At 47.2% G+C, this 27,891-nt stretch overlaps 1 protein-coding gene across 7 annotated transcripts in view; it reads left to right on the top strand.

Moving 5' to 3' along the window:
- LRRC34 (leucine rich repeat containing 34) overlaps positions 1-27,891 on the top strand; it is a 431,531-nt gene that overhangs the window by 355,167 nt on the left and 48,473 nt on the right. For all 7 annotated transcript variants that reach the window (XM_078666059.1, XM_078666060.1, XM_078666064.1 and 4 more), the window contains 3 exons: positions 6,623-6,706; positions 10,567-10,695; positions 18,113-18,208. In XM_078666059.1, the coding sequence (XP_078522185.1) occupies positions 6,623-6,706; positions 10,567-10,695; positions 18,113-18,208 (309 nt within the window). The remainder of the gene's footprint in view (positions 1-6,622; positions 6,707-10,566; positions 10,696-18,112; positions 18,209-27,891) is intronic.

Below are 27,891 nucleotides of genomic sequence, written 5' to 3'. Positions count from 1 at the left end.
TACAAAATCTATGTTCATATAGGTTACATTAAAAACTGTGGCCATGAAAAAAAAACATTTGAAGTGCAGGTGCCACCTGAAAGTGCAAACATTAGTAATCTATATATAGAACATTTGTCTTGTAAGGGACTTTTTTTTGCGTGGATTGCAGTACTTTTTCTAATGTTCAATACCCTCAATGTGATCATAATGGTTACAATAAAGGCTATAGCCATACAAAACTGTGCTAAGTGCTACCTAATAGTACAAAAAGTAATGACCTTTAAAAATGTTATCTTATAAAGCGAACTTCAGCATAAAGTGCAATACAGAATATTAAAATTAATAATTTCTCAACAAAGCTTCTTGATCACACTGCAGCAAATCTACATTTATAAATCATTTGACATATATATTCTGTTTCGGAGAAGCTGAATGGTAAAATAACGTGGGTCTATATTTCCTAATATTCAATACCCTTAATAGTGGAATAATAAAATCTCTTCGGGATTTGGAGTATAACTGGCAGAAAAAAAGGAAGTGGAGCATATTCTGGGATGAGTTGGAATCACATGGGCAGGGATCCAAGTGAGAGTCGCAATATACTTTGCTGGGGTAAGAGACTAGTAGATGAGCAATACTAAATCTAAATCTAATAAGATAAAATCTTTTAGAGTGACCAATAGGGCACAAAAGGTATGGCTCTAATTGTTTAGTACTAACCAGGGGTAAATAATGAACTACACGCTTCTTACCCAACTCACATTCCTTTATTATGGACTATCTACATATATTGTGCTCTACCATTACACACACTTCAAAATATTTAAACCCACTGATATCTTTCTCAAACATCATCCTCATGCACTGAAACATGTAGGGCTTAATTACAAGTGGACCGCCAAACCTGTGGTGGAGGTGCAGTGGCAGTTGGGGACTGCTGCACTGGCAGTCTGACTGCGGTATTATGACTACGGCGGGCAGACTGCCATAGGGCAGCCGCAACCGCCGGAGATCCATGATCCCTAGCAGTGGCACAGTGGTCTGAGGTCGCAGTATGGTTGGTGGTGCCGCTGCGGCACCGCCAAGCATATTACGAGTTTCCTGACTGCCAGCGGTCTCATGGTGGTGCTCACGCCATGAAAATGATGGCAGTGAGGAAACTAAGGGGGTCCTGTACCCTCTTGCCTCTGGGCCTGGGGATGCATGCAGGGGCGCACATGGTGTGCCCTCCTGTGTGCATGCACCCCCTTTCCTGCATGGCATGGACTGTACAGTCCATGCTATGCAGAAATGGGCTTTGGGGCTCCTATTGCGGTGCCTTTCTAATAGGCACCACTGTGGGGCTGCTAAAAGACCATAAGGAAACTTGTAATCTGGCGGGTGGCCGGAGGTTGAGTTTGGCGGTATGGGAGCAGGTGCTGGCTTGGCAGCCCGCTCCTACACCACCAAACCTGTACTCAGGCCCTTTTTTTTTTTTTGCAGAGTTTTATATAGCGCGAACTAGAACCGAACCGAATCAGTTATCAGAGCGCTTTACATAGCACCAGTTACGTTACATGAGGACACACTTTCATTTTAGGCACGGGGAGATTAAGTGATTTGCCCAGAATCACAGGGGGTTTTTGGCGTCGTTACCGATACTCGAACCCAGATCCCCAAGTCCGAGGTCGAGCGCCTTAGCCGTTAGGCCAACCCCTCTCCCCATATACAGGCCCTTAATATATACATTTATGTTCCATGCATCCATATATCAACTTCAATCTTTTGTCTTCCCCAAATTGAAACTTTACTAAGCTGTGTCATTGCACATAGTACAAAATATTTGAACCCACTGATATCCCTCCCAAACATCATCATCCTGCATTCAAGGTTTGAACTTAATGTCTACATTGATTTTTCATGCAACCATATATCGACGACCATTTAAAAATGTCCTAGCAGCAGCCATCAAACACACAATACTTCATACTCGTTAGCAATCGCAATCCTACATCTTCATCAAAGTACGTTTTATTCCAATACATATACCTATAAATTATCAATTTATAAACAACTATGATGATACCTACTAACACACCTCAAACCCTCTCATTTCCCATTATTTCTCCTGGCATTATTCCATCAATCACTGACTGCAAAGTATAATCAGCATAGCACAGCATGACACTAATATGGATGTTCCTCGTAAAGAGACTGTGTGAGGAGCTCTCTAATTAAAGGGTGTCTTGTCCAATCAGTGCTTCATAAAATTTGAATCACCCAATCTTGTCTCATTTTCATCCTAGCTTTACCTACGCCCTTAGCCAATCACCACAACCCTTATTCATGTCTGGCGAAAAGGAACTTTAGAATAACGTTCCGTATCGAGCTCTCTGCTTGCAGAGTGTCTCACCCTGTCAAAGCATGTTAAAATGCAAATTGCACAATCCCCAAGGAACACATTGGCAAAAAACAAAGACTGCCTGACACCAGCTCTCTCTTCTAAAGAAAGTGAAACCCTTTTGTGCAGTAGGTGACCTCATAACTGCTGTTAAAGCCTTCGTACTCTCATATCTGGATGGTGGTAACTCGACAGGCTACCCTCCTGAACCAACTGTATCATTACAAAGTCCCCACAACCAGCATCCATCCTTGTTTATCTTGCAGATAAGCTCACCATGTCTGGTGGTTTCAGCATTCCTGCAGCCAGAACACCATTAGATTAGAAATGGTAAAAAAAAGAAGGCAGCAGGCCTTTACCATCTCTGCGACCCAGTATCTGAAAAAACAACCGCTGTATTCATTACCACCACTCTAATGCTGCTCTAATTTAGAAAATAGATGAAGATGCACTTTTTTAAAGAACACCACATCATAATGCATTAACAATCCACATACCAGCTATCTCTCATCACTCATTGACTGTATGCCTGCTTTTGACCCTGGAAAGCGCTGTACTGCGCTGCCTTTGGCTAGGTTCACACTATTTAAATACCACATACATACATACATACATTGGACTTACGCAGCCTTCTTACGTTACATATATTTTGACTTTGCTGTCTCCCTTTTTCAGCTGTCCATATATCTGTATCTCTACCAAAAAAACTCAAATTTGTCTTTTATTTTGAGAACATTGCAATTGCAAGGAGAGGAGAATATGTAAAACATATTGCAGAGAAAGCGTAAAATTGAGGAGTTGAGGAAGAATTTGAAGCAAGTCAGTTACCTGCTAAGCAGAACCTAATGTGCAGAATAATGATTGCCATTGTTAAGTTCCCAGAGGAAGTGTCAGCAGTTGATCAGTCAGTATACTCTCCTCCTAATGAGATTAGCAAGCTTCCACTTGGACGCAAAAAGCTGTATCAAAATATAAACTATGTATTCCCATCAGAGAGAAATAGTGTTCTCTGTAAATTGAAAGAGAAGGTGGGAAATTGTGTGAGGGTCATCCCTTAGGTGGACCATACACATGTGGAAGGCTCCACCCTTATGAAAAGTCCTGTTTCTTCTCCTGCTTTATCTCCCAGGGTGGCATACAATGGTTTATTAAATCATAGAATATGTCACAGGCCAGCCTAAACCAGATCCAGCAATTAGCCTTGTAGCAGAAAGAAGATCTAAAACCTGGCCTCTCTGTGCTCTCTCACTCCGGATGGGGATCACCATTAACTAACTGGAAGCTATGAGGGAAAAGGTTAGTACTGGAGCAGCAGCAACCTTAAAGGTCAGCTCATTTCTGCAGTCTGCTTGCACAGTTCAATTTGTAAAATGTGCCAAGTTCTTACTGTGACAAACTATTACTTTGCATTATGACAAATAGTATATCTGACTCTTTTAGATGCTTGGAAAGGACTCTGCAAGCTCTGTGCATATCACCGATTAGATTTAGCTCATAAACAACGTGCTTTCTTTTTTACTGAAGAGTTTTTTTTGTGGATTCCTGAACTAACACATTTTTAGCAGACTTCTCCAACGAGTATCTCATAAGCTACAGGTAGCTCTCCAGCTGCTTTGATTAGCTGTCCTGCGTGCTGCTAAGCCTATTAAATTAGAAGCTTTTGCTTGGCGGAATTAATATATTTATACCAAAATTGCGAAGTATTTATTTGAGACGAGAATGTGTGTATATTCAGAACGCATAAGATGATCTCTGGAGAAAAATGGTTGAATTTCGAAAATACTTTTAAAGCTGATACTTGATTAATAAATCGTGTGGTGTTGGGAAACTTATATTACCATTGTGCAATGGACATTGCAGCTATGGCTGTTATCTATTACCTATGTAAAGGCATTCTAAATTAACAGCTTACTTTACTGCTGGTAACCCTGTCTGACACACTGATGTGATCACTGCTGGTAATGTTGCATAGGATAGCCACTAATATAATCTTGTTTGATGTGGTCACTAGTACAACACTAACACTATTAGTAGCTCGGCATGATGTTCAGCTCTTCTTAAAGTAAATGTTGCAAACCCCTGATTTAGAGCTTGTGAACCCTTTACTCAATTGTTTGTGGTTGTTCCCATCATCTCACTCTATTGCTCCATGTGAGGACACATATCAGAGTAAGATAAATCCGAAATGGCACAAATCCTCATTTGCCCGTTACACTCTGGTTATATGTCACAATATCGAAGTTAAACGTATTGATACTTCTATACAGTAAAGGTACATAGCCATGGAGTTACGAATAGTAAATCAAATTGAAGATGAGGAGACATAGAAAAGGACCACCCAATATCGCCCTTAATACAGGTATATGGGTAGAGGACGGAGAGATAGGTGAAGAGTTAATTTATTAGGACCTGCATAAGATGTGCCTACCCACCTAGATCATGCCGAGCAGGAAGGGTTTTAGGAGCGCAGGAGGTAAGGGGAAGGGACGGGATGAATATACTATCAGAATGTATTGCTGGATTTATGATCTGTCGAAGTCTTGATGTACTGTGTCTGCATTCATTTTGTGTTCTGTTTTAAAACAATAAAAATATAAGATTTATTTTGAAAAAGAATAGTAAATCTACACTCAACTATATATACTTAACACTATTTTGATAGTTGATATTCTGAAGTCAATATTTTTGTATGTCTATACTGGAATCTCAATATTCTGATTGTACACCACCACTCTGCTTCATATTTCGTTTGAGCGCTTATCTAACTTATACAAAATGGTTTGGTTAACAGTTTTTTTTCACATTTAGACTAAAGTACTGTGTTATGACTTTACTTAAATTAGTTGGCGCTGAAAATCACTTTTTCCACGTTACTTAGCTGTTATCAGTATGTATTTCATCTATTGGTATATTCCAGAGAATGTGTGTATCTGGGCATGCAAAGGAAGCACATCCCAATTGAAAGGGTGGAGGGGAAGGAGTTTCTCAACAAGGATAAAATACTTTTCACTTGGCCAAACAAAAATGTATATTTACCAATGGCCAGATTTCTTAGACTTACAAATGCAGCTGGTGAAAATTCCTCATACATGAGTAGGCTTCACAAACTATGACTGCCATTGATTTCCAGGAGCATTTCAGGTCTTCTTCAAGAATGCCATAAAGTGGGAAATTTACCGTAAATGCTATAATACTCTGAGAACATTTGTGGCTATTTTCCCTCTTTTGAGCCTTCCGGTGTGTATACTACCACATACTATGAGCCATCCTTAAACATAACTAATTATCAATGTGTGTTTTATAGTAATGTTTTGACTATCCAAGAACACATTTGCACCTGAATTTGTGATTTTGGAAATGACTGGCTGGATTTTACCACTACAGATGGGACTGGTGCTTATGGAATTTCTGTCAGAATGGTGGAATTTCCACAGTTACAAATTTAGCATTTCGGGCGGGTTTTCTGATGTACCAGAGTATCTCCCTGCAAAAGCAGGCAAAGACCCACATATGCATAGATTTAAGTTATTTGCTTACCCTTTGCGGGTATTTTAGTACCTTGGATATATTTCAAATTTACTCTTCTCAAGGGTGAGCACTCCTGGAAAACTAGGGCAGTCATGGTAACTAAATGCAGGGTTGTGGTAGCTGTATAGATTTTGAATACCTGCCCCATAGATGGCAATGATACTGCATGAACACATTTTTGTCCTTTTCTTCTCTTTCTCTTTAACGTGAAGGGTTAGACAACATTCTCCTAATCACATAAGGAAAACTACCACATGATTTGGGAAGGCTTTAGTGTGCTTTTAAAATAAAATACATTTGTATCTTTCACAAAATGCTGTCTCTGGTGTCTTGTTCTCTGTAACTGCCTTCGATTATTGGGGGTACATTTTACTAGCAGTTTTAATATTTTAAAATGGTCTCAACCATTCTTTCTGCAACACATCCACTATTTTTCTTTAGTGGTGCAGAGCATCTGCCAGTGAATCAATACAGGAAAAATAAAAAAGTCACTAAGATTTATACTTGAGCTAGTTTGTAGGTGACCATAGCTATCCCACTTGCTATCTAATTCAGCATTTACAAAGATTTCCACAAAAAAAACTGGGGGTGACTCGATCAATCTCTCAGATGCTCAGCGTATCTCGTGTTTGTCCTGTGTAAAACGTTGTGAGTTTGGTTTAAGCCTGACTTCTGTTCTCTGACATTGGATTCTAATTTAGTAAGTCATTTGTGTTTTTTTTTCTTCTTCAGGAAACGCCAGCATTGAGCTACCTAAATCTTATGTGTAATGACATTGGTCCTGATGGTGCCGAATTCATCGCACAAGCATTGCACGTAAGGATTCTTGTCCAACAGTGTTTCAGGTTTATGTCATTATTATACATACAGTGTTTTCTGAAATAAATTAGTATACTGAGGTGTGGAGAAATCAAATATTGACTGATCAGTGATCAGACTTAGAATTAACCCATCAACTGCATTTGTATTTTTTTTTACCACTCTCACAAACAAATGACATTTTTGTACCACTGTGTTTTTTATACAGGTGTGATTAGAGATGAGCAGGCTGTGTCTTACAGTGTCGAGGTGCTGTAAAGTGAAAAGCAACTTAGTGCAAAATAAAATGCAAATTCGGAGGTTACACATAAACATGGAACACTTCACAGACCCCCTCACAGATGGCAAAAGAACTGTGCTAAAGAGCCATCCTACCAGCAAAAATGTTATCTTTTAATACAGATTGCAGTCAAATTGTATTAAGTTGGGTTCATTTAGTGACCTGTTACCTTTAACCTATAGAGTTTCTACATGCTTGCTTTTTCAAAAGAGCGTGTAGTGTGCCATACCAACAACTGCTCTCAACATATGTACATCCGGGTGTTGTTCCTAATCAAGGAGAAGGATGCATGGGAGTCAGGGAAGCTCTACAATAAAGAGCTAGGCCAAGGGCTCATTACAAGTGCCTTGGAAAATCCGCTGTTATCTCTCCCTTCCCGAAGTTATCCATACTGGGGATACAGGTAACTTTAGGAGGTAGATTTTCTAGCTGGTTAAGAGTGTTACCCTAGAGGTCCCTCAAAATTGAGGAATTACAAGAGGAATCATAAATTTCCCAGCTAATCCCTCCTTTCCCATGGGTCTGGAGATTTCACCAGGTTGAAGCAAGTGCAATTCAAGGGAGATGCTGGCAGTGAGTAGTACACTGGAACATGTTACATGCCAATCTTGGTAATGGGCTCTCCAGTGATGTGTGAGCCTCAATGGAGTGCTCTCACTTGAGTTCCACAGTTGTTCTGGCTCTGTATTTAAAATCTCACCACTAGTACTTCTCGAAAAATGTATGTCCCGGCGGCCTTTGCCAGGACTGCCAATCCCTCCACAATAACCCGCTGTTCCTGTTTCCAGGGAGACTCTGGCTCAGGTAGACACACTTGACTCCAAGTCTTGTTACGTCTACCTGCAGTAGCCAAAGGTAATTTTGAGGAGCAAAGTAGGCTTCAAGAAATCCTATCCCTTGTCACCAGTGTGCACCCGAGCAGGCCGGAGCCATGAACGTGCACATCGCCTGTCCGGGCGCGTGCACAGCGCGTGAGGGGAGGAGAACAGTGCACAAGAGCCGGTCAGAGCCGTGAAGGTGCACATCGCCTGTCTGGGCGCGTGCACCGCTCCTGTCCCCCTTCCGCAGAAAAAGCCACAACAATAGATCTCGCCAAGGCGAGCAGCGCATGCGCTGCATCGCTAGGCGAGACCTAAAGATAGGATGATTGCCATTCATAAAACAATAATGAGTCTGTGCTTTGCCCTCCACTTCACCCTCCATTGGGCTATCTCTCCCAGCATACTGTTTCTCAGCCCCTTCTTTATTTAAAAACAATTGAGCCCCTGTACTTCACCCCCGGGGTTTTGCTCCAAGGCATCCCTACATTTTTCCCACAGCCACCTTTATAATAACAGTGTATATAGTACTATGCCATTTCTAAGAGATGTAAATAACAGATTTTTTAAAATATAACAGCCCCCGATACACCCCCTCCCCCTGGCCTATCGTTTAACCCGCTTACCACGGCGATAATTTTGCCGCAGTGCGGGGGGTTCTATTATGTGGGTGGGGTCGCGTCGGCCAATGGACGTGCGCAGCACTACCAAGGTAGTGCTTGCGACAGCCATTAGCCGACGGCAGAAAATAACTGGTTAAAGGCCCAGTGAACGTATTCTTTTGCCTACACAAATTTACTTTATGCAAAAATGCATGCATTTGAGAAGAAACGCTGACAAGACTTCCTTAGTGCAGTGTAAATGAGCACTGTTATCATTATACAAGCAGACCATGTAATATAAAAAACAGTGCTGGTGTCCGCATGTTTAATTATAGCATAGGCGGCACCAGCACTTGTTGTTTATTACATTCTACCTCCATGATTGTTAAAAAGAGCTCTGCTAACCTGTTGAATTAAAAAATATAATGTGTGTTCAGTCATTGCCTTAAAATGGAGTCCAGATTACCCTTTAACCTTGAGGGCCCAATTCACAAAAAAGTCAGCAAATCTGTATGTGAGCCTTTCTCTTTCCTACCAAGGAAGGGAAAGTTAAGACAGACCTGTGCTGGGAGAGCCCCAGACATAGATGTTCGTGGCCATTGCCAAATGTCTGTGGCAAACGACTTACTAGAAAGCCCACTGATCACCACTTGAGTAGTAATTATGAGTGCAGAGCTCACCACACTCATGTCAGAGATCTTCCCCCTCGTAAATGGGTTTAATCATCGCAGAAGTCCCTTTGCGAAGACCTGGTAGGTGTGAAAAAGGTACGTTTGGCTATGTTTTACATAGGTTAACAACTAAATGTACCTTTGTGAATAGGCTCCTTAGCTTCTAAGGAATGGCTCCCCACATGTGTGTGGTGGGAGGCTGGAGGATATTATATGATCTTGATCTGAAAACAAAAGTATACAGCTGCTTCCCTGCTTGACTAGCTGACTGCTTCTCTCAGCCCTAACCCCAGTCCTCCTCTCCACATGGAGTTTGGTAGGGAAACTCTTAAGATCTCGCACTCACTCCTTGACTCTGGTCCCCTGCATAGCTCTCATGGACAGCATCTGCCTTCTCCTCTCCTCCATAAGCCACCGCTCATCTCTAAGCAAAGGTCTACTACTGCTTATCCAGCCCCTTCACTGACGTTGTGGCTCAAGATGCTAGAGAACCGTACTCCTTCTGGGGGGGGGGGTCGATGCAGATTTTGAAGACTTCTGATCAATGGAGTTAATGTGTGCATTTAGGTTCAGATTTTTGTCAAGCATAAAGTCAGGTAAATTCGAACTTTTAATAATGGACGCTTGCAAGCAAACTTGTTGAGTGAACCAGACCAAGGCTGTGCCAGAATGGAACAATGATGGGTGTGCGGAAGGGAATATTAAAAGGAACTTCAATTTGAGTGGGTTCACTTTGAGTTGGTTAGACATCCATGACTTGAATGCCCGTGAGAATTTAAGCAAAGGCGCATATCTACCTCTGCCTGAAGAGATGTGGGGGTTGGAGAGAATTTGGGACATTTGTATTGCCTGATTCTGATACTCCAAGTATGACCACACCAATTTTGCAGAAATTGCATAAGAGTGATTTACTGTGCCAAATGCTGCTGACAGGTGCAGAGAGTAGGTATGTCTACAATGCATTTTTTGTACTAAGGTGATCTACAGGCTTCAATCTGACCTAAAAACAGACTGACATTAATCAAAATGTAATAATTCGCCATGTATTGTTTGAGATGTTTCATCATGCGACTTTTGAGGTCCTTTATCAAGGAATCTCATGTTTCATGCAGGGAATGTGCCCACCACTCTCATCATTAAAAAGTGGTTGTGGCAACAATGTCACTTACCACTGAAATGCATAAAATGAAGAAGAAACACATGCACACAAAGTTGATATTTTTGCCAGTTGGTCATTAGCTAAGCCTTACCATTTTAATTTGCTGAATTATAGCAACTGCTTGTTTAAACACTTTACTTTTGAATTCTAAAAAATAGCATCTCCGGCTTTATGGATTTCTCTCCTGATTTCTTGCACTTTATGGTTGGTAATAATCGTCACTGGTCAGATTCTGTCATGTGTCTACTGACATAACCCACTGTCATTCTTTCTCATCAACATCTTCTAATGCCTCTGATAAATGACAATTATATTTTTTGTATACAGAGAAATGAGACTTTGAAATGTCTTAAGCTGACTGGGAACAAATTTGGAAATAAGGGTGGAATGCATTTTGCAGCAATGCTACAGATTAATACATCACTTGAGGAACTGGACCTTGGTGATTGTGATCTGGTGAGTAAAAAATGCAAATGTACTATGGTAAGTCATTTTTAACAATAAGTGGTACGCTGTTGTTTAGCACGCTGCATAGTGGAAAACCAGTCAGTCTCATCTTTTTGTGTCTGTGGCTCGATCTGCAATCGCTCCCTGGCAGTAGGCTTTGCATCTGCCAAACAGCACAACAAACCCATCTGCCCTTACCAGATCCATAAAGCACAACACAGACTCAATACCACAGTCCCCGGGGGAAAGCCAAATTAGCATGCCTGAGCATAAGACATGATCCAACCATGCAGTAAGGCTGACATCTTTTCTGCCCTGCACCAGGACCTATATCCCTCAAGTGCAGCTGATGCATTGGTGGCCCAAGGATGTAGTGGGGCCAGCTTTAGTGCTCCCCATCCATGAACATGTGTTTGAAATAGATCCTGAAAGTGAAGGCCAACTTGAGGCACAGGAGGTCTGACTTGGTAACTTCTTCCCAGCCTGTATCTGCCTTAGAAGTGCTACATTTCTGCCTCCTATACCTCTGTGTGGAATAGCAAGGTTTTGTGCCTTAGGTTTGACATGTTGGACACTCCCAAGCATGTATAGAGGCCTCGTCCTTTTCTTTTAACGCATGTAACATTGATCCGAGGTACCGTTGCGAGGTAGAGCTGGGCCGAGCAGAGGGCGTTGGGGTGCGTGGAACATCAGGCTGTGGTTCACGTTGGTGGGTTCAGTGTTATGGAGGGCCTTGTGTGCGTAGGTGAGAAGCTTGAAGGTGATTCTCTTCTCAACGGGGAGCCAGTGTAGGGTCCATAGGAGTTGGCTGATGTGGCAGTGTCAAGGTAGGTTGAGGACTAGTCGGGCAGCGGCGTTCTGGACATTCTGGAGTATGCGGCTGAGGTTCTTGTTGATCCCGGCATAGAGTGCGTTGCCATAGTCCAGTCTGCTACTGATTAGGGCGCGAGTGACAGTTTTTCTGTAATCGGGGGAGATCCAGTTGAAGGTCTTTCGGAGAAGGTGGAGGGTGTGGTAGCAGGAGGAGGCGATGGCATTGACCTGGTGGTCCATTTTGATTTCGGTGTCCAGGACGGTTCCGAGGTTGCGTTTGTGGTCCGTGGGGGCAGGGAGGGGTCCCCGAGGGCGGGGGGGGGGGGGCACCAGGTGTTGTTCCAGGCATCAGGGTGTGGGCCCATATTGAGTACCTCGGTTTTGTCCGTGTTGAGTTTTAGGCAGCTGTTCTTCATCCATCTGGCGATGGCTTCCATTCCGTCTTGAAAGTTGCATTTTGTGATGTTGGGTTTGTTGGATATAGGGAGAGGATGAGTTGGGTGTCGTCTGCGTACGATGTGATGTTGAGTCCATGTGCTCTGACAATGGGTGCGAGTGGGACCATGTAGATGTTGAACAGGGTTGTGCTGATGGAGGATCCTTGTGGAACTCCACAGGTGGTTCGAATTGGTTCTTAGAGAAATGGAAGGAGTCTGACTCGTTGCGTTTTGCCGGAGAGAAAAGAGAGGATCCAGTCGAAGGCTTTGTTCCAGATTCCCTCATCGTGGAGTCTGCAGGCTAGGGTGTGGTGAGAGACAGTGTTGAAGGCCGCAGAGAGGTCTAGGAGGTTGAAAGCCACTGTCTCTCCTCTGTCAAGGAGGGTGCAGATGTCATCTGTTGCTGCGAGAAGTGTGGTTTCAGTGCTGTGGTTCTTCCTGAAGCCTGATTAAGAGGAGTCGAGGATGTTGTTTTCTTCCACGAAGGCGGTGATTTGGCTGTTGACTGCTTTTTCCATGATTTTGGCCGGATGAATTTTTCCATGATTTTGGCCGGATGAAATTCTTGAGGTTGGTGGGGTCCGCTGCGGGTTTTTTCAGGAGAGGGTTGATCTCGGCGTGTTTCCAATCATTGCAGAAGGAGGTGGTCTCGAAGGATGATGATACATTGAAACTCGGGGTGACGAAGCCTGCGGCTCTACGGTAGATGTGGTGGGGCCAGGGGTCCATGGGGGCCCGGAGTGGGTGGTCTTTCATTATCTTCAGAGTGTCTTCGATGCTGAGGGTGGTCCAGCTGTCTAGTGCCGTCTGTGTGCTGCTGGGAGCGGTGGGAGGGGGTTCCTCGTGGGGGTTGTTGTCGTTGAAGTTTTCATAGATGGTCTTAATTATGTGATGGAAGAAAGTGCAGTTTGTCGCAGAGGCCCTGGGAGGGAGTGAAAAGCTGTAGATTCGCTGTTGGGTTGGGCGAACTCTTTGATGAAGTCGAAGAGTTCCTTGCTGTTGTGTTCGTTGGTGGAGATTCTGTCCTGAAGTGCTTTGTTCCTGGAGTGTCTGATGAGTTTGTGGTGGGCGGCGGTAGCTTTTTTGAATTTGTCGAGGTCCGTCGAGGTTTTGGAGTTCCTCAACAGGTTTTGAAGTTGTCTGCAAGTGCGTCTGGAGTCTCGGTGTTTGGTGTAAAAACTAACTGGCTTTCTTGGTGTTAGGTTTGGAGGCTTTCTTGAGAGGGGCGATGGTGTTAGCACAGTCGGTGATCCAGTTGTGTAGAGTGCGGGCGGCGGTGGTGAGGTCGTCGTCTGTGGTGGTGGGAGCGAAGCTGCTGAGGGCGGCGGTGAGCAGAGTTCAGGCTGTTGCATTCCACTGGAGCAGAGATGGAGCATGGAGAGAACTACAGGTGGAGCTCTAAAGCAGGAGACAGGTAACCATGGCAGATGGTGTAGGCTTCCCATCGTCCTAAAGTTGCAGTAAGCAACCAGTTGCTTGGACTAATAGCAGCTTGGAATATTTGTGATTCCCCACATTTTCCAATTAAGGCCAAACCTATAAAAATTGTAAATTATGGGCTACGTCACAAAAATGTGTCTTTCAGTTTTATCTCCAATTATGCCTAAAGTTGGATAAGGCAGATTTCATGCATATCCATTTACGGGGCAAAAGGGAGGGTGTAGGCAAAAAGGTAGCTTTTTCATCCAAACAACTATATGTATTTTTAGTTTTAAGCAAAAGCGGCTGAACGGAATGAAACACATTTTATGAAATTAGTATTTTCCTTATAGTAGGGACTTTTGTGGTTTGGAGTAAATTTGGTCAGTAATGTTTGAGACATTTGCATTACAAAAATGTGTCACCGCACTCAACACCGGCCGCATCCCAGGATGTCATCGAGCCGCCCCGAAGCACACCCACGGACCCTTCAGCTGCCACGCCTGCAAGTTCACCTGCATCCGGACCTTCCCTGCACCCGCCAAGCCGAACACCAGCAGCAACCACCTCAAGTGCATCCTGCTCAACACCCGCTCCGTCCACAGACACGCCGTAGAACTCTGGAACCTCCTCGACACCACCGCCCCTGACGTGGCCTTCCTCACCGAGACCTGGATGAACGCCTCCTCAGCCCCAGACATTGCCATCGCCATCCCGGAGGGCTACAAGATCATCCGGAGGGACCGCACCGCCAACCAGACGGGAGGAGGCATCGCCATCATCCACAGAGACACCATCCGCATCACGACCAACACCGACGACACCCTAACCACCGCTGAACACCTGCACTTCCAGATCCACACCAACCCGAAGACCACCCTCAGAGGCACCCTGATCTACCGACCCCCGGGTCCACGCACACGATTCAGCGAGGACATCGCCGACTTCGCCAGCCCGCATGCCCTCCCCTCCGCTGACTACATCCTCCTGGGGGACCTCAACTTCCACCTGGAGAACAACAGCGACCGCAACACCATCAGCCTGCTCGACAACCTCGCCAACCTCGGACTCAAGCAACTGGTGACCACCCCCACCCACCTCGCCGGACACACACTCGACGCCGTCTTCTCATCCAGCAAAGACGTCACCTTCAGCCACACAACAGGACTCCACTGGACGGACCACAGCTGCGTCCACTTCAGCTTCAAAAGAACGACGATCCACCAACACCAGCAACAGGTTGCCCGAAGAAGCTGGAACAAGATCACAGCCGACCAGCTCACCGCTTCCTTGAGCCAGCACCCCCCCGCCAGCTCAGCGAACCCCAGCCAGGCCGCCGACAACCTCACGAAGTGGATCAACAACAGCGCGGACGAACTCGCCCCTCTGAGAACCCCGCCCAGCAGACCCTGCAGCAGAAAAACACCATGGTTCACCGACGAACTCAAGAGCTCCAAGAAGAACTGTCGAGCCCTCGAGAAAGTCTGGAGAAGGGAACCAACGACGGACAACATGACCACCCTCAGGCTCGCCACCCGGAAACACCACCAACTGATCCGCGCCACCAAGAAAAATACATACAAGGACCGGCTGGACAACAACGCACACGACAGCAAGGAACTCTTCAACATCGTGAAAGAGCTCTCCAACCCCAACGCCGGAAACAATGACATCACCCCGTCGCAGGACCTCTGCAACTCCCTCGCATCCTACTTCCACAACAAGATCGCGGACATACACAACAGCTTCAGCAACCAACCAACGCAAGCCACAACCGCAACAACGCCACCCACCACCACCCTCCGCACCTGGACGCCGATCAGCACCGAAGACACCATCCGCACAATGAACTCCATCCATTCCGGATCTCCGACTGACCCCTGCCCTCACCACGTCTTCAACAAGGCCGACGCTGTCATCGCACCCCACCTGCGGGACATCATCAACACCTCCTTCGACACCGCCACCTTCCCTGAGAGCTGGAAGCACGCCGAACTCAGCGCTCTTCTCAAGAAACCCACAGCAGACCCCACCGACCTCAAGAACTACCGTCCCATCTCGCTCCTCCCGTTCCCGGCCAAAGTCATCGAGAAGACCGTCAACAAACAGCTGGCCGCCTTCCTCGAGACGAACGGATCCCTCGACCCCTCACAGTCTGGCTTCCGAGCGAACCACAGCACCGAGACCGCCCTCATCGCGGCCACCGATGACATACGAACTCTGATGGACGACGGAGAGACAGCGGCCCTCATCCTCCTGGACCTCTCCGCGGCTTTCGACACTGTCTGCCACCGCACTCTAATACAGCGCCTCGGCAACATCGGAATCCAGGACAAGGCACTGGAATGGATCGTCTCCTTTCTCGCCGGAAGAACACAAAGAGTCCGCCTACCACCGTACAAGTCAGAGGCCACCAAAGTCATCTGCGGCGTCCCTCAAGGATCCTCACTGAGCCCCACCCTCTTCAACGTCTACATGAGCCCCCTCGCGGCCATCGCACGCCAACACAACCTCAACATAATCTCCTACGCCGACGACACCCAGCTGATCCTCTCCCTGACCAACGACCCCGCCACCGCCAGAGCCAACCTGCACGAAGGGATGAGAGAGGTAGCCGAATGGATGACGACCAGCCGCCTGAAACTGAACTCGGACAAGATGGAGGTCCTCATCCTGGGCTCCGCGCCCTCCGCCTGGGACGACTCCTGGTGGCCCCCCGCTTTGGGCACCGCACCCAAACCGACGGACCACGCACGCAACCTGGGCTTCATCCTGGACTCCTCCCTCTCCATGACCAGACAAGTAAACGCCGTCTCCTCGTCTTGCTTCTACATCCTGCGCATGCTACGCAAGATCTTCCGGTGGATCCCCACCGAGACAAGGAAGACGGTCACCCAGGCCCTTGTCACCAGCCGACTGGACTACGGCAACGCCCTCTACGCCGGAACCACCGCCAAGCTCCAGAAGAGACTCCAGCGGATCCAGAACGCCTCGGCCAGACTCATCCTCGACATCCCCCGACGCAGCCACATCTCCGGACACCTGAGAGATCTGCATTGGCTCCCGGTCAACAAGAGAATCACCTTCCGTCTCCTCACCCACGCACACAAAGCCCTACACAACCAAGGCCCGAGCTACCTCAACAACCGGATCAACTTCTACACCCCCAAGCGCCTCCTCAGATCAACCAGCCACGCCCTCGCCGCCGTCCCCCGCATCCGAAGAGCGACAACAGGAGGAAGGTCCTTCTCCTACCTGGCCGCCAAGACCTGGAACTCACTCCCAACCGACCTGCGCCTGACCCAAGACCACCTCTCCTTCAGGAAGAAGCTCAAGACCTGGCTGTTCGAGCAGTAACGGCACCCCCCCCCATACCAGCGCCTTGAGACCCTACGGGTGAGTAGTGCGCTATATAAATGACCTGATTGATTGAGTGTCCTTTGAAGCATGGAATGATTAACTTCTAATCCGTTAATTTGAGGTCTGACCACAATTACGTAATGCAAGGCTCCTAGCCCGCTTGGGATGAAAACGTTTTAGAATTGGGATAAGGCGGAGGAGAATGTATCCCAGGATTCCATGGAGACTACAGAAACGTGCCAAAGGGACATTTACTGTCCACATATTGTTTAAAAAATTGTTTTCAGCACTTAGTCTTCAGACTGTACTGGGGTCCACAGATCTCTGGGTCTACTGAGTACGATAAACATTGCAAAACTTAAAATTGTGATCCCTGTGCAGACTCCAATCTCAGTTTACAGGGCCAGAAGTAGTGAGGGCCTACATATCTACAAAAGTACTGGAGGCCATTTGACATCAGTAATATACTCCAGTGTCCAACAGAGATACAGTCGAGTAACCAACAGCAACCCCAAGTAGACAGAACACTATATGTACCAGAATAAACCATTTTTTAACTGCCACTTGGGAATTTAAGGTGGAGGTGTTTATGCAAATAGTCTGCTAAAAATCCATGGTGGTAAGGACATAATGAGGAAAAGCCCCTGCGGTCGGCGATGATGTGAAATATCGACATTGGTGGATGCAATAAATCCCCAGTGGAGGAATTACCCCAACATAATTATCACCACCATTTTGTAGTATGCCAGTGGTACTACATCGTTGATTATTCTAACTGAAATTGTATCATATCTCGAAATACCTAAATCAGGTTCTAAGTGTAAATGGAAGCGCTGAGCCGGACTTTGAGGCACCCGACCTAACACATGTCACAGGTTAGGCTTCCTGGGAAAGTTTAACTTCACAATACTTGTGGTGCTGTGCATTCTCTGTGGTTCTACAGAATCTGGGAAGCCTAGGGCCTCAGCGCAGGCACCGACACAAGTGAGCTTCTGGTCAAAGACTTTACATAGGTTAGGTCTGGTGTTCCACAGTGCTATCGTGTGGCAATGTCTTGAATGTTGGACCCCTCCAACTTGGTGCTCTTCTCCACTTTTGAGTGGGTGAGTGCCTTGAGTAAGTAAGTAGGGAGAAGATATCCAGGAGCTTTTAACCTGGTTTGGTTCTGGTGTGAAGAGACAATTACTTATGTCTGTCTGTCACAGCAGCTTCCTTGAGGATTGAACAGGATTTCCAACAGACCGCCATCCCATGGCTGGCAAGGGTGTTGCAAAGGGTGGGGTCCTATTGGCACAGAAAGATCCCTTCTGAGATTATAAATACTTGTGGACACATTGTAAGAAAATTTAGTCTGTTTTGCTAAATGTTACTTACATATGTTTTGTTTTTATTTTCAGCATACACAAAGTTTGATAGCATTGGCAACCGTCCTAAATCACAACAGAACAATCAAATCTCTAAATGTAAACCGGCCTATTCTGTACAGCTTACAGGTATGTATGTACCTTTTATATATTTGTCTTCTGAGTAACAAAATACCCCCAGTCAATGGAACACTAGGCTTGCTGGCTTGTAAATCACTTTCCTATTCAGTATAATTCAACGGGGAAAGACTGCTTGCCTGTTCTGACAATCCGTTCCTATTCACAACTCTATTCCAAAAGCAGTAGAAAGTACCCTTTAAGCAAGCATTGTTAAAGCCAACAGGTCTAACTTTAGTGCTAACACTCCTAAACCTAGACATGCAATAATGCTGTTTGCCTGCACTTGCATGTAAAAACCAGACCTAGACAAACTTGGGAACACTGATCAACTCCTGTCTTGAGAATACTGAAAACCAACAGGATGCGTCCCAAAGATTTACAAGAGTATCTAGCTCCCCATGCAGAACACACACCAGAATCCTGTAGAAAGCACCTTCCTATAGATGAAGCATGTCTAGGAAAACACCTAATGGAAGCAAATATCTTCTCAAGGAACTCACATAGCTACTGTTGAGTCTGTTATACGAAGATATATAGAGAGTGATGTAGGGGGACCAGCTAGGAGGGAGTTAAGATATGGGGTGATAATACAATAAGGGTGCATGGAGAATAGCTGGAGAGAAAGAGAGGGGGTAAAGTAACAGCTGGGAGGGATGGATAGAGCACTTAAAGCAGCTAGGAGGGGAGAGATAGTGAGGCAAGAAAACCACTGGGAGTTTTTGCACATAAGGTCTAGACAATGACACAGAGAGAAAGTGTGAGAAGTTGGCCTGATATGCAGTGCTCACTATTCTAGTGATCACTATGTATCAGTCCAAACAACCCTTATTGATGATTGGTTGTAAGTCAACCTTATAGACCAGCTATCCTAGTAGCATGGATACGAGCAGTCTAAGGCTAAGACTCTAGAGGGCGTGTTAAGCCAGCTGTTTTACCATCACATTACCCCTTGAACACCCAGTGAAAGGACACCACACAAGTTGTTATGAAAATAAACAGTGTATTTATTTATAACAAGACTACCCTGGCTCTTTATGAGACAGGGAGCTAAGCACACAACAAAACTCTTACGAAAATACTTTAAGTCGCACAATTTACACAAATGCCCGAGGGGCACGAAAAACCATATACTCTAAAAGTGGAATGCGAATTACTAGCAGGTAAGTAACGATTCTCAGAGGCTTTAGAAACGCTAGGCCTACAATACTGAACACTCAGGTTAGGAGCAGGAGGCCTAGGGGCGCCACGTGCAGAGTGGGAACTCTCACGCGCAAGGCGGGAAAAAGCCTATGGAAGCTAGTATTCACAAAGTTAGTGTTCTCGGGCGAACCCGACTAGGTAGGTCAAAAACGAAAGTGGATCTGGACCCTTGGATAGTGAGGCTATGCTGAGGCACCGAAATGCCGAAGTTACCTAGCCCAGGGGCTGCAGCTGCATAGGTCTGAAAAGACGTCGGGATTCTCCGTTGACGAACCAGGAGCCTGAAGGAAAGGAGTTGCTGGCAGGCGACCAGTGAAGATTGTTCGGGTGATCCAAGCCTGGATCGAAGATAGATGACACCTGAAAGCAGAGGGGACCAAGTTCGTGACTACTAGCCAGTAGTCAGGTGGCACCAGGAGGGCACCGGATGGTAGTCACCTCGACTAGGTGAGTGGGCGACGCTGGGCTCTGTAGTCTCACGGACCAGGAGGCGTTGTCGGCGACCAGGATGGAGGTACGAGCTGTCCCACGATGGATGATGCTCTCGACGTCACTGGACCCAGGATTGGGGCAACAAGTCTTGGCAAATTCAAGCCCACGCGGTGGACCTAAAATGGCGTCTGGAGTGGACCAGGAGGGTCCGGGATGCTCCTCTCTTGGAAGGGAGCAAGGGCCAGTCTGGAGCAACCAGACCAGCAACAGTGATGTCGTCGGGCATCGTTAAGAAGGCCACAAGCCAGCGGGCTAGTAGCCAAACAACGCGGTGAGCAGCAAAAAGCAGAAGGGCCCCACGCAGATCGTGGAGATGCTGGGAGGCTGAACTTCGGTGCTGGGGCTGCTCAGGGTCGGGGCTTCTCGGACCCCAAAGCACTCACCAGAGGATCCCTCGGCGGTCGTGCTGGAAAGAAGTCGTGCAGTCTTGAAGATGGCCGGTCCCTCGAGGTCTCGTCGCACCCACGGTTCTCAGCTTAGCTGTAGAGGTGGGTAGAGGTCAGAGGTGCCAGGGAAGCCGGTTCTCGTCGAGCTGGGCAGTCAGATTCCGGAGGAAGGACTTGCAGCAGACCGCAGTGTTCTTAAGATGGTGCCTGCGGATGCAGGGTGACTACTCCTTAGTCACAAAGGAGAATCTTGAAGAAGAAATCTTGATGTCCTTTCGTAGAAAGTCGTGTCTTGATTCCAAAGATGATCTGATTTGGAAGGGGGCCAGGTCCTATCTTTATCCTGCAAAAAGGGGCTGGCACGCGACTAAGTCCTGCCCTATGGGTGGGACTAGGAGGGGGGTGGTTACACCCCTCTCCTTTGGCGGGCTTTCCCCAGGCCAGGGGCTGGAGTGCCCCTGGAACTGGTTCCAGCCGGCCTATGCACAGTGAGCACCGGGGTGCCACTTGCAGTCACCTTCCTCTAAAGCCCTGCCTACCTAGAATACACAAAATCCTGTCTGGGACGGTGCTGGCACCGCCCCTGGCAGGAAACCCTTTGTCCTTGCCTCCTGGGCTGGGAGGACTCCCAGCAGCAGGAGGGCAGACTTGTGTCTCGGTGGCAGCATCCATTTTGTGGAGCTAAGGCTCTGTTGGACTTTAACCGGGGTTACAGGTTACATCCATGTCGTGTCCCTCTAGAAGGGTGGAATGCTAACCCCGTCACCAGAATTGGCGAGGGGTTAGTATTCCAATTCGTATGACACCTTACTCGACATGTTTTGATAAAGCGATACCAGAGTTGGCATATAACCGCGAGGATTATAATGCACTTAAGAGTATATGGTATGCGATATCATGGAAACGGCTAAGGGATGGATCCCGAAAGCCGCAGACAGGCTCAGCTCATGCCAGAGCACTATCTCACACGATTCCAAGCACTCTGCCTTCAGGATTGTTAAGGCCTGCCATAGGAGTGACTGATAGGAGATCTGTGTGTCCATTTAGGTTTAGATATAGGCATACTATATCTAAAGCAAAAGGGTGATTACACCTCCTTGCCCCAGCTGTCGTGCAGCCAGTTGTGTCAGATTTAGTTAGTCAGGCCAGGGGTGGCATAATACATGCTGCAGCCCCTGGGAGACTTCTGGGTGCACCTCAGCCCTGGGTACAGGGACTTGAGAGGGCCCAGGGCCAATTCAGTACCTGGGTACAATTTGGATTAGAGAGAACAGCTAGGCTGTGGGTCTGATTAGCAGGCCCACAGCCAGGGAAAGTCGTAAACCAGTGAAGCAAAAAGCAAAAATCTGGGTGATCATAGGATTGCAGACCCTACTCTCCTACATGACCCCCCCCCCAAACTTTGGGACAATAAACTAACCTTGACCAGGTGAGTCTTCTTGCTCTAAGTGGAAATTCCTGGAGAGCCCATCAGCATTGCTGTGATCAGTACCAGGTCTATGCTCCACTGTAAAATCCATCCCCTGTAGGGAAATGGACCACCTAAGCAGTTTGGGGTTTTCACCCTTCATCTGATTTAGCCACAAGAGGGGCTTATGGTCGGTCTGAATGGTGAAGTGAGTGCCAAACAAGTAGGCCCTCAGCTTCTTCAGGGCCCAAACCACAGCAAAGGCCTCCCTCTCAATAGCTGACCAATTTTTCTCTCTGGGGGTCAGCCTCCTGCTAATGAAAGCAATAGGCTGGTCATTACCATCAAAATTCAGCTGAGACAGAACAGCTCCCACACCCAACTCAGAAGCATCTGTTTGGACAATGAATGGCTTGGAGTAATCTGGACTCTTAAGGATAGGTGCTGTGCACATTGCCTGTTTTAGGTCATTGAATGCTTTCTGACAGCTTGCTGTCCACTGAACTTTCTTTGGCATCTTCTTGCTTGTCAGGTCATTAAGAGGGGTCACTATGGACCCATAATTTCTGACAAACTTTCTGTAATAACCAGTCAGGCCCAAGAAAGCTCGAACCTGAGTCTGGGTGATTGGAGGAGCCCAGTCCTGGATGGCCTGTATTTTACTCTCCAATGGCTGAAGCTGGTCTCCACCTACAAGGTGGCCCAGGTATACAACCTGTGTCTGCCCTATCTGGCACTTAGTGGCCTTGATAGTGTGAGGCCTGCCTTTTGCAGGGCCTCTAACACTTTCCTCAGGTGGACCAGATGATCCTCCCAGGTGGAGCTAAAGACAGCAATATCGTCAAGATATGCTGCACAGAAGTCATCCAGCCCAGTGAGGACTTGATTCACCAACCTTTGGAAGGTGGCAGGTGCATTTTTCAAACCAAAGGGCATTACCACAAATTGATAATGCCCACCAGGGGTAGAAAATGCTGTCTTGGGTTTGGCCTCCTCAGCTAACCCGATTTGCCAATACCCAGCTGTCAAATCAAATGTACTTAAGTATTTGGCAGAAGCCAATCTATCTATAAGTTCATCTGCTCTTGGTATTGGGTGGGCATCAGTCTTAGTGACTGCATTGAGGCCTCTGTAGTCTACGCAAAACCTCATCTCTTTCTTACCACCCTGGGTGTGAGGCTTTGGCACTAGAACTACTGGGCTAGCCCAAGGGCTATCTGAGGGCTCAATGACTCCCAGCTCCAACATTTTCTGCACTTCTGTTTTGATGCAGTCTCTAACATGATCAGGCTGTCTGTAGATTTTACTCTTGACAGGCAGACTGTCTCCAGTGTCAACATCATGGGTACACTAATCAGTTTGGCTGGGTGTCAGAGAGAACATATGTCTGAAGGATTGCAGAACTTGCCTGCAATCCTGTTGCTGATGCTCAGTGAGGCTGCCACAAAAGACAACACCATCTACTGATCCATCATCAGGATTCTGAGTGAGCAGGTCTGGGAGAGGGTCACTCTCTTCCTCCTGTCCCTCATCTGTGGCCATGAGCAAGCTCATGTCCTTCCTGTCGACATATGCCTTGAGCCTGTTTACATGGAGCACTCTGAGAGGGCTCCTGGGAGTTCCAAGGTCCACCAAGTAGGTAACCTCTCCCTTTTGCTCAATGATGGTGTGGGGCCCAGACCATTTGTCTTTGAGAGCTGCTGGGGCCACTGGCTCCAGCACCCACACCTTCTGTCCAGGCTTGTACACAGTCAGGACAGCCTTTTGGTCATGCCAAGCTTTTTGGAGTTCTTGGCTGGCCTCCAGGTTTTTAGATGCCTTTTCCATGTACTCAGCCATCCTGGAGCGGAGACCAAGTACATAGTCCACTATGTTGGTTGCAGGCTTTTTGAGAGGTCTCTCCCATCCTTCCTTCACCAAACACAGGGGTCCTCTTACAGGATGCCCATACAGAAGCTCAAAGGGGCTGTAGCCAACCCCCTTCTGTGGGACCTCTCTGTAAGCAAACAAGAGGCAGGGGATCAGGACATCCCATTTTCTCCTAAGAGTTTCAGGTAGTCCATGAATCATCCCTTTGAGGGTCCTGTTGAATCTCTCAACAAGCCCATTGCATTGTGGGTGGTAGGGTGTGGTGAACTTGTAGTTCACACCACACTCCTTCCACATTGCAGTCAGATATCCTGACATGAAGTTTGTACCTCTGTCAGAAACGACCTCCTTAGGGAAGCCCACTTTGGAGAACACTCCAACTAGGGCCCTTGCCACTACAGGTGCTGTAGTGGTCCTAAGTGGAATAGCTTCAGGATACCTGGTGGCATGGTCCACCACCACCAGTATAAACGTGTGCCCTGATGCTGTCTGGGGTTCCAATGGACCAACAATGTCAATCCCCACTCTTTCAAAGGGAACCCCCACCACAGGTAGTGGTATGAGGGGGGCCTTTGTTGTGCCACCTGACTTACCACTGGCTTGGCAAGTGACACAGGAGCGACAAAACTCCTTGGTATTCTCATTCATGTGGGGCCAGTGAAAGTGTGAGACAAGCCTGTCCCAAGTCTTTGTCTGACCTAAATGACCTGCAAGGGGAATCTCATGGGCCAAGGTGAGAAGGAAACCTCTCAGAGACAAGGGGATGACCAGCCTCCTGGTTGCACCAGGCTTGGGGTCTCTTGACTCAGAGTACAGGGGTCCATCTTCCCAGTATACCCTGTGGGCACCTGTGGCATTCCCTGCAGCCTCAGCAGCAGCCTGCTGTCTGAGGGGTTCAAGGGAAGGGCAGTCTAACTGTGCCTTCCCCAGGTCTTCTCTGGAGGGTCCCCCTGAGCCCAGAAACTCAACTTGATCAAGTTCAAGCTCTTTAGGCTCAGTTTCCCTCAGCTCTCTCAGATCAGCCTCCTCAGAGACTTGATCCTCAACCTGGGGCAAGGGGGAAGGCAAAGCCTTAACCCTACTGCTCTTCTTCTTGGAAGGTGTCTGGTCCATTCTTTCAGGATCCAGCACCTGTTCAGCGGGGCATCTTCTGGCCTGTGACCTAGTCACAGCAAGCACATGTGCTGGCAAGCCTAACATCTCCATGTGAGTCCTCTGCTCCACTTCTGACCATAGTGATGACTCCAAATCATTGCCCAACAAACAATCAACTGGGAGGTCTGAACTGACTACAACTTTCTTTTGACCCTTCACTCCACCCCAGGAGAAAGCCACAATCGCCATACTATGACTGGTAGTGACGTTGCTGGCATTGGTCACCAGGAAATCTGTACCTGGCATGATCTGTCCAGGGTCCACAAAGTTAGGTGTCACCATGGTGACACTGGCACAAGTGTCCCTATAGGCCTGAGCCATCTTGCCATTAATCGAAGGTGTCTGCCTGTATTTGCCCAAAGTATTGGGACTTATATCAGGGGATATATCCATATCCCCTGTACAGACAAGGACAGCCTGAGTGAGTGTGCCAACTAAGTTGTCAGACCCCTCAGTTCCCAAGGTTAACACAACTATTGCCTTGGGAGGTACACTACCACTACTGACTGAACTAGGGGGTGCAGTTGCCTTAGGGGCTGTAGTGGTAGGAGTTTGTCCTCCTCTTTTGGTGCACTCACTAAACCAGTGAGACTTACTTTTACAGTACTGGCACCACCTTTTTGACTGGCCTTCTTGAGTCTTCTTCTTCTGGGAAGCCTGACCCCCACCCTCTTTGGTTTGTTGGGGACCTGGTGAAGACTTCTGGTCATTTTGTTCACTCTTAGCATTACCCTTCTGGTCTGCTTTCTTCTGACCACCCTGGTTCTGGTTCTGGTTCTGCTTGATCCTTGTTCTGACCCATTTGTCTGCCTTCTTTCCCAATTCCTGGGGAGAGGTCAGATCTGAATCAACAAGGTGCTGGTGCAACAACTGGTTCTGACAATTATTTAAAATGTGTTCTCTCATCATGAGATTGTACAACCCTGTGTAATCAGTAACCTTGCTACCCAGCAACCAGCCCTCCAAAGCCTTAGTGGCACTATCCACAAAGTCAGACCAGTCCTGAGACTGAGTTTTCTGGGTGTCTCTGAACAGCAACCTGTACTGCTCAGGGGTTAAACCAAACCCATCAACCAGTGTATTGTTCAGGACCTGGTAATTGTTAGCATCCTCTACTCTTGTAGTGAGGAGCTTATCTCTACCTTTACCATCAAAGGAGAGCCACAGTATAGCTGCCCACTGACTCTGGGGAATGCACTGCACAGTGCAGGCCCTCTCCAAAGCAGCCATCCATTTCTGGATGTCATCCCCTTGTTTAAAGGGGGGCACTATCTTAGTCAGGTGTTTAGTATCTAAACCCTTCTCTCTATCTCTTGGCAGATTGCTGCCACCAGTGGGAGCTAACCCACTCATCTGCTGCTCTCTAGCAAAGGCAAGCTTCTCTTTGGCCAGGGCAAGTTCTTCCCTTTCAATCCTCAGAGTAGCCTGTCTCATCCTAGCTTCATGCTCCATTCTCTGAGGGGAAGTCAATCTCCTCTGGGGAGAGTTCCTTCTCCTCTGAGAAGAGGCATTAGAGTGCAGAGATCTATTGGAGTCCCTAGAAAGAGATCTATCTCTCCTAACTCCAAGGTTAGGCCTACTTAGGGTCAGCACTGGGGGTCCCCCAGATCCTAGCCCAAGCAAGTCTAAGTTGGCCCTAGTTAGCCTTCTGACTACCTCAAGACCTTTGTCTACCTCGTCCCCAGAGAGTTCCTCTTGATCCTCCTCCTCAACTGCATTGGCAGTGTTGGGGAGGTCTGGATCCCCAGAGGTACCCTCTAAGGCTGGCATATTCCCATCTAGCTGAGAAATCTTTCTCGCATCATAAGTCTCTAAGAGACCTATTAAAAAGGGAATGGTGGGGTTAGACCCCTGTTTCAGTTTCCTGGAGGTACACACTTGTCTCATCTCCTGGAAACTGAGAGCTGCATATCTTGATTTGACCTGTGGAGGGTCAACATCCACAAGGGGAGTCTCAGTAGATTCTCCTTGGGTAGACATGCTTTTCTAGTGAGGTGTAAGTGGTGCACTTACCTACACTATATGTTTGCCTACTGATCCCTTGCTAGAGTTGTAGTTTAGGGTGTGCTAGGCCCTAGGAGCTACAACAGCTGGTTCAGTAGAACTCAGAGTATTCTAAGCTAAGTTATATGTACCTTAGTACTTATGTGATCTTTCACAAGATATTCTTAGGATATGTGTGGTAAAACAACAACAAGCTCAAATCCCAACCGCTGCTCACCAATGTGAGAAGTTGGCCTGATATGCAGTGCTCACTATTCTAGTGATCACTATGTATCAGTCCAAACAACCCTTATTGATGATTGGTTGTAAGTCAACCTTATAGACCAGCTATCCTAGTAGCATGGATACGAGCAGTCTAAGGCTAAGACTCTAGAGGGCGTGTTAAGCCAGCTGTTTTACCATCACATTACCCCTTGAACACCCAGTGAAAGGACACCACACAAGTTGTTATGAAAATAAACAGTGTATTTATTTATAACAAGACTACCCTGGCTCTTTATGAGACAGGGAGCTAAGCACACAACAAAACTCTTACGAAAATACTTTAAGTCGCACAATTTACACAAATGCCCGAGGGGCACGAAAAACCATATACTCTAAAAGTGGAATGCGAATTACTAGCAGGTAAGTAACGATTCTCAGAGGCTTTAGAAACGCTAGGCCTACAATACTGAACACTCAGGTTAGGAGTAGGAGGCCTAGGGGCGCCACGTGCAGAGTGGGAACTCTCACGCGCAAGGCGGGAAAAAGCCTATGGAAGCTAGTATTCACAAAGTTAGTGTTCTCGGGCGAACCCGACTAGGTAGGTCAAAAACGAAAGTGGATCTGGACCCTTGGATAGTGAGGCTATGCTGAGGCACCGAAATGCCGAAGTTACCTAGCCCAGGGGCTGCAGCTGCATAGATCTGAAAAGACGTCGGGATTCTCCGTTGACGAACCAGGAGCCTGAAGGAAAGGAGTTGCTGGCAGGCGACCAGTGAAGATTGTTCGGGTGATCCAAGCCTGGATCGAAGATAGATGACACCTGAAAGCAGAGGGGACCAAGTTCGTGACTACTAGCCAGTAGTCAGGTGGCACCAGGAGGGCACCGGATGGTAGTCACCTCGACTAGGTGAGTGGGCGACGCTGGGCTCTGTAGTCTCACGGACCAGGAGGCGTTGTCGGCGACCAGGATGGAG

This window comes from Lissotriton helveticus, chromosome 11 (genome assembly GCF_964261635.1).
Source record: "Lissotriton helveticus chromosome 11, aLisHel1.1, whole genome shotgun sequence".
Classification (NCBI taxonomy): Eukaryota; Metazoa; Chordata; class Amphibia; order Caudata; family Salamandridae; genus Lissotriton; species Lissotriton helveticus.
The sequence above is the reverse complement of the archived record's forward strand: the minus strand, read 5'-3'. Positions and strand labels throughout refer to the sequence as shown.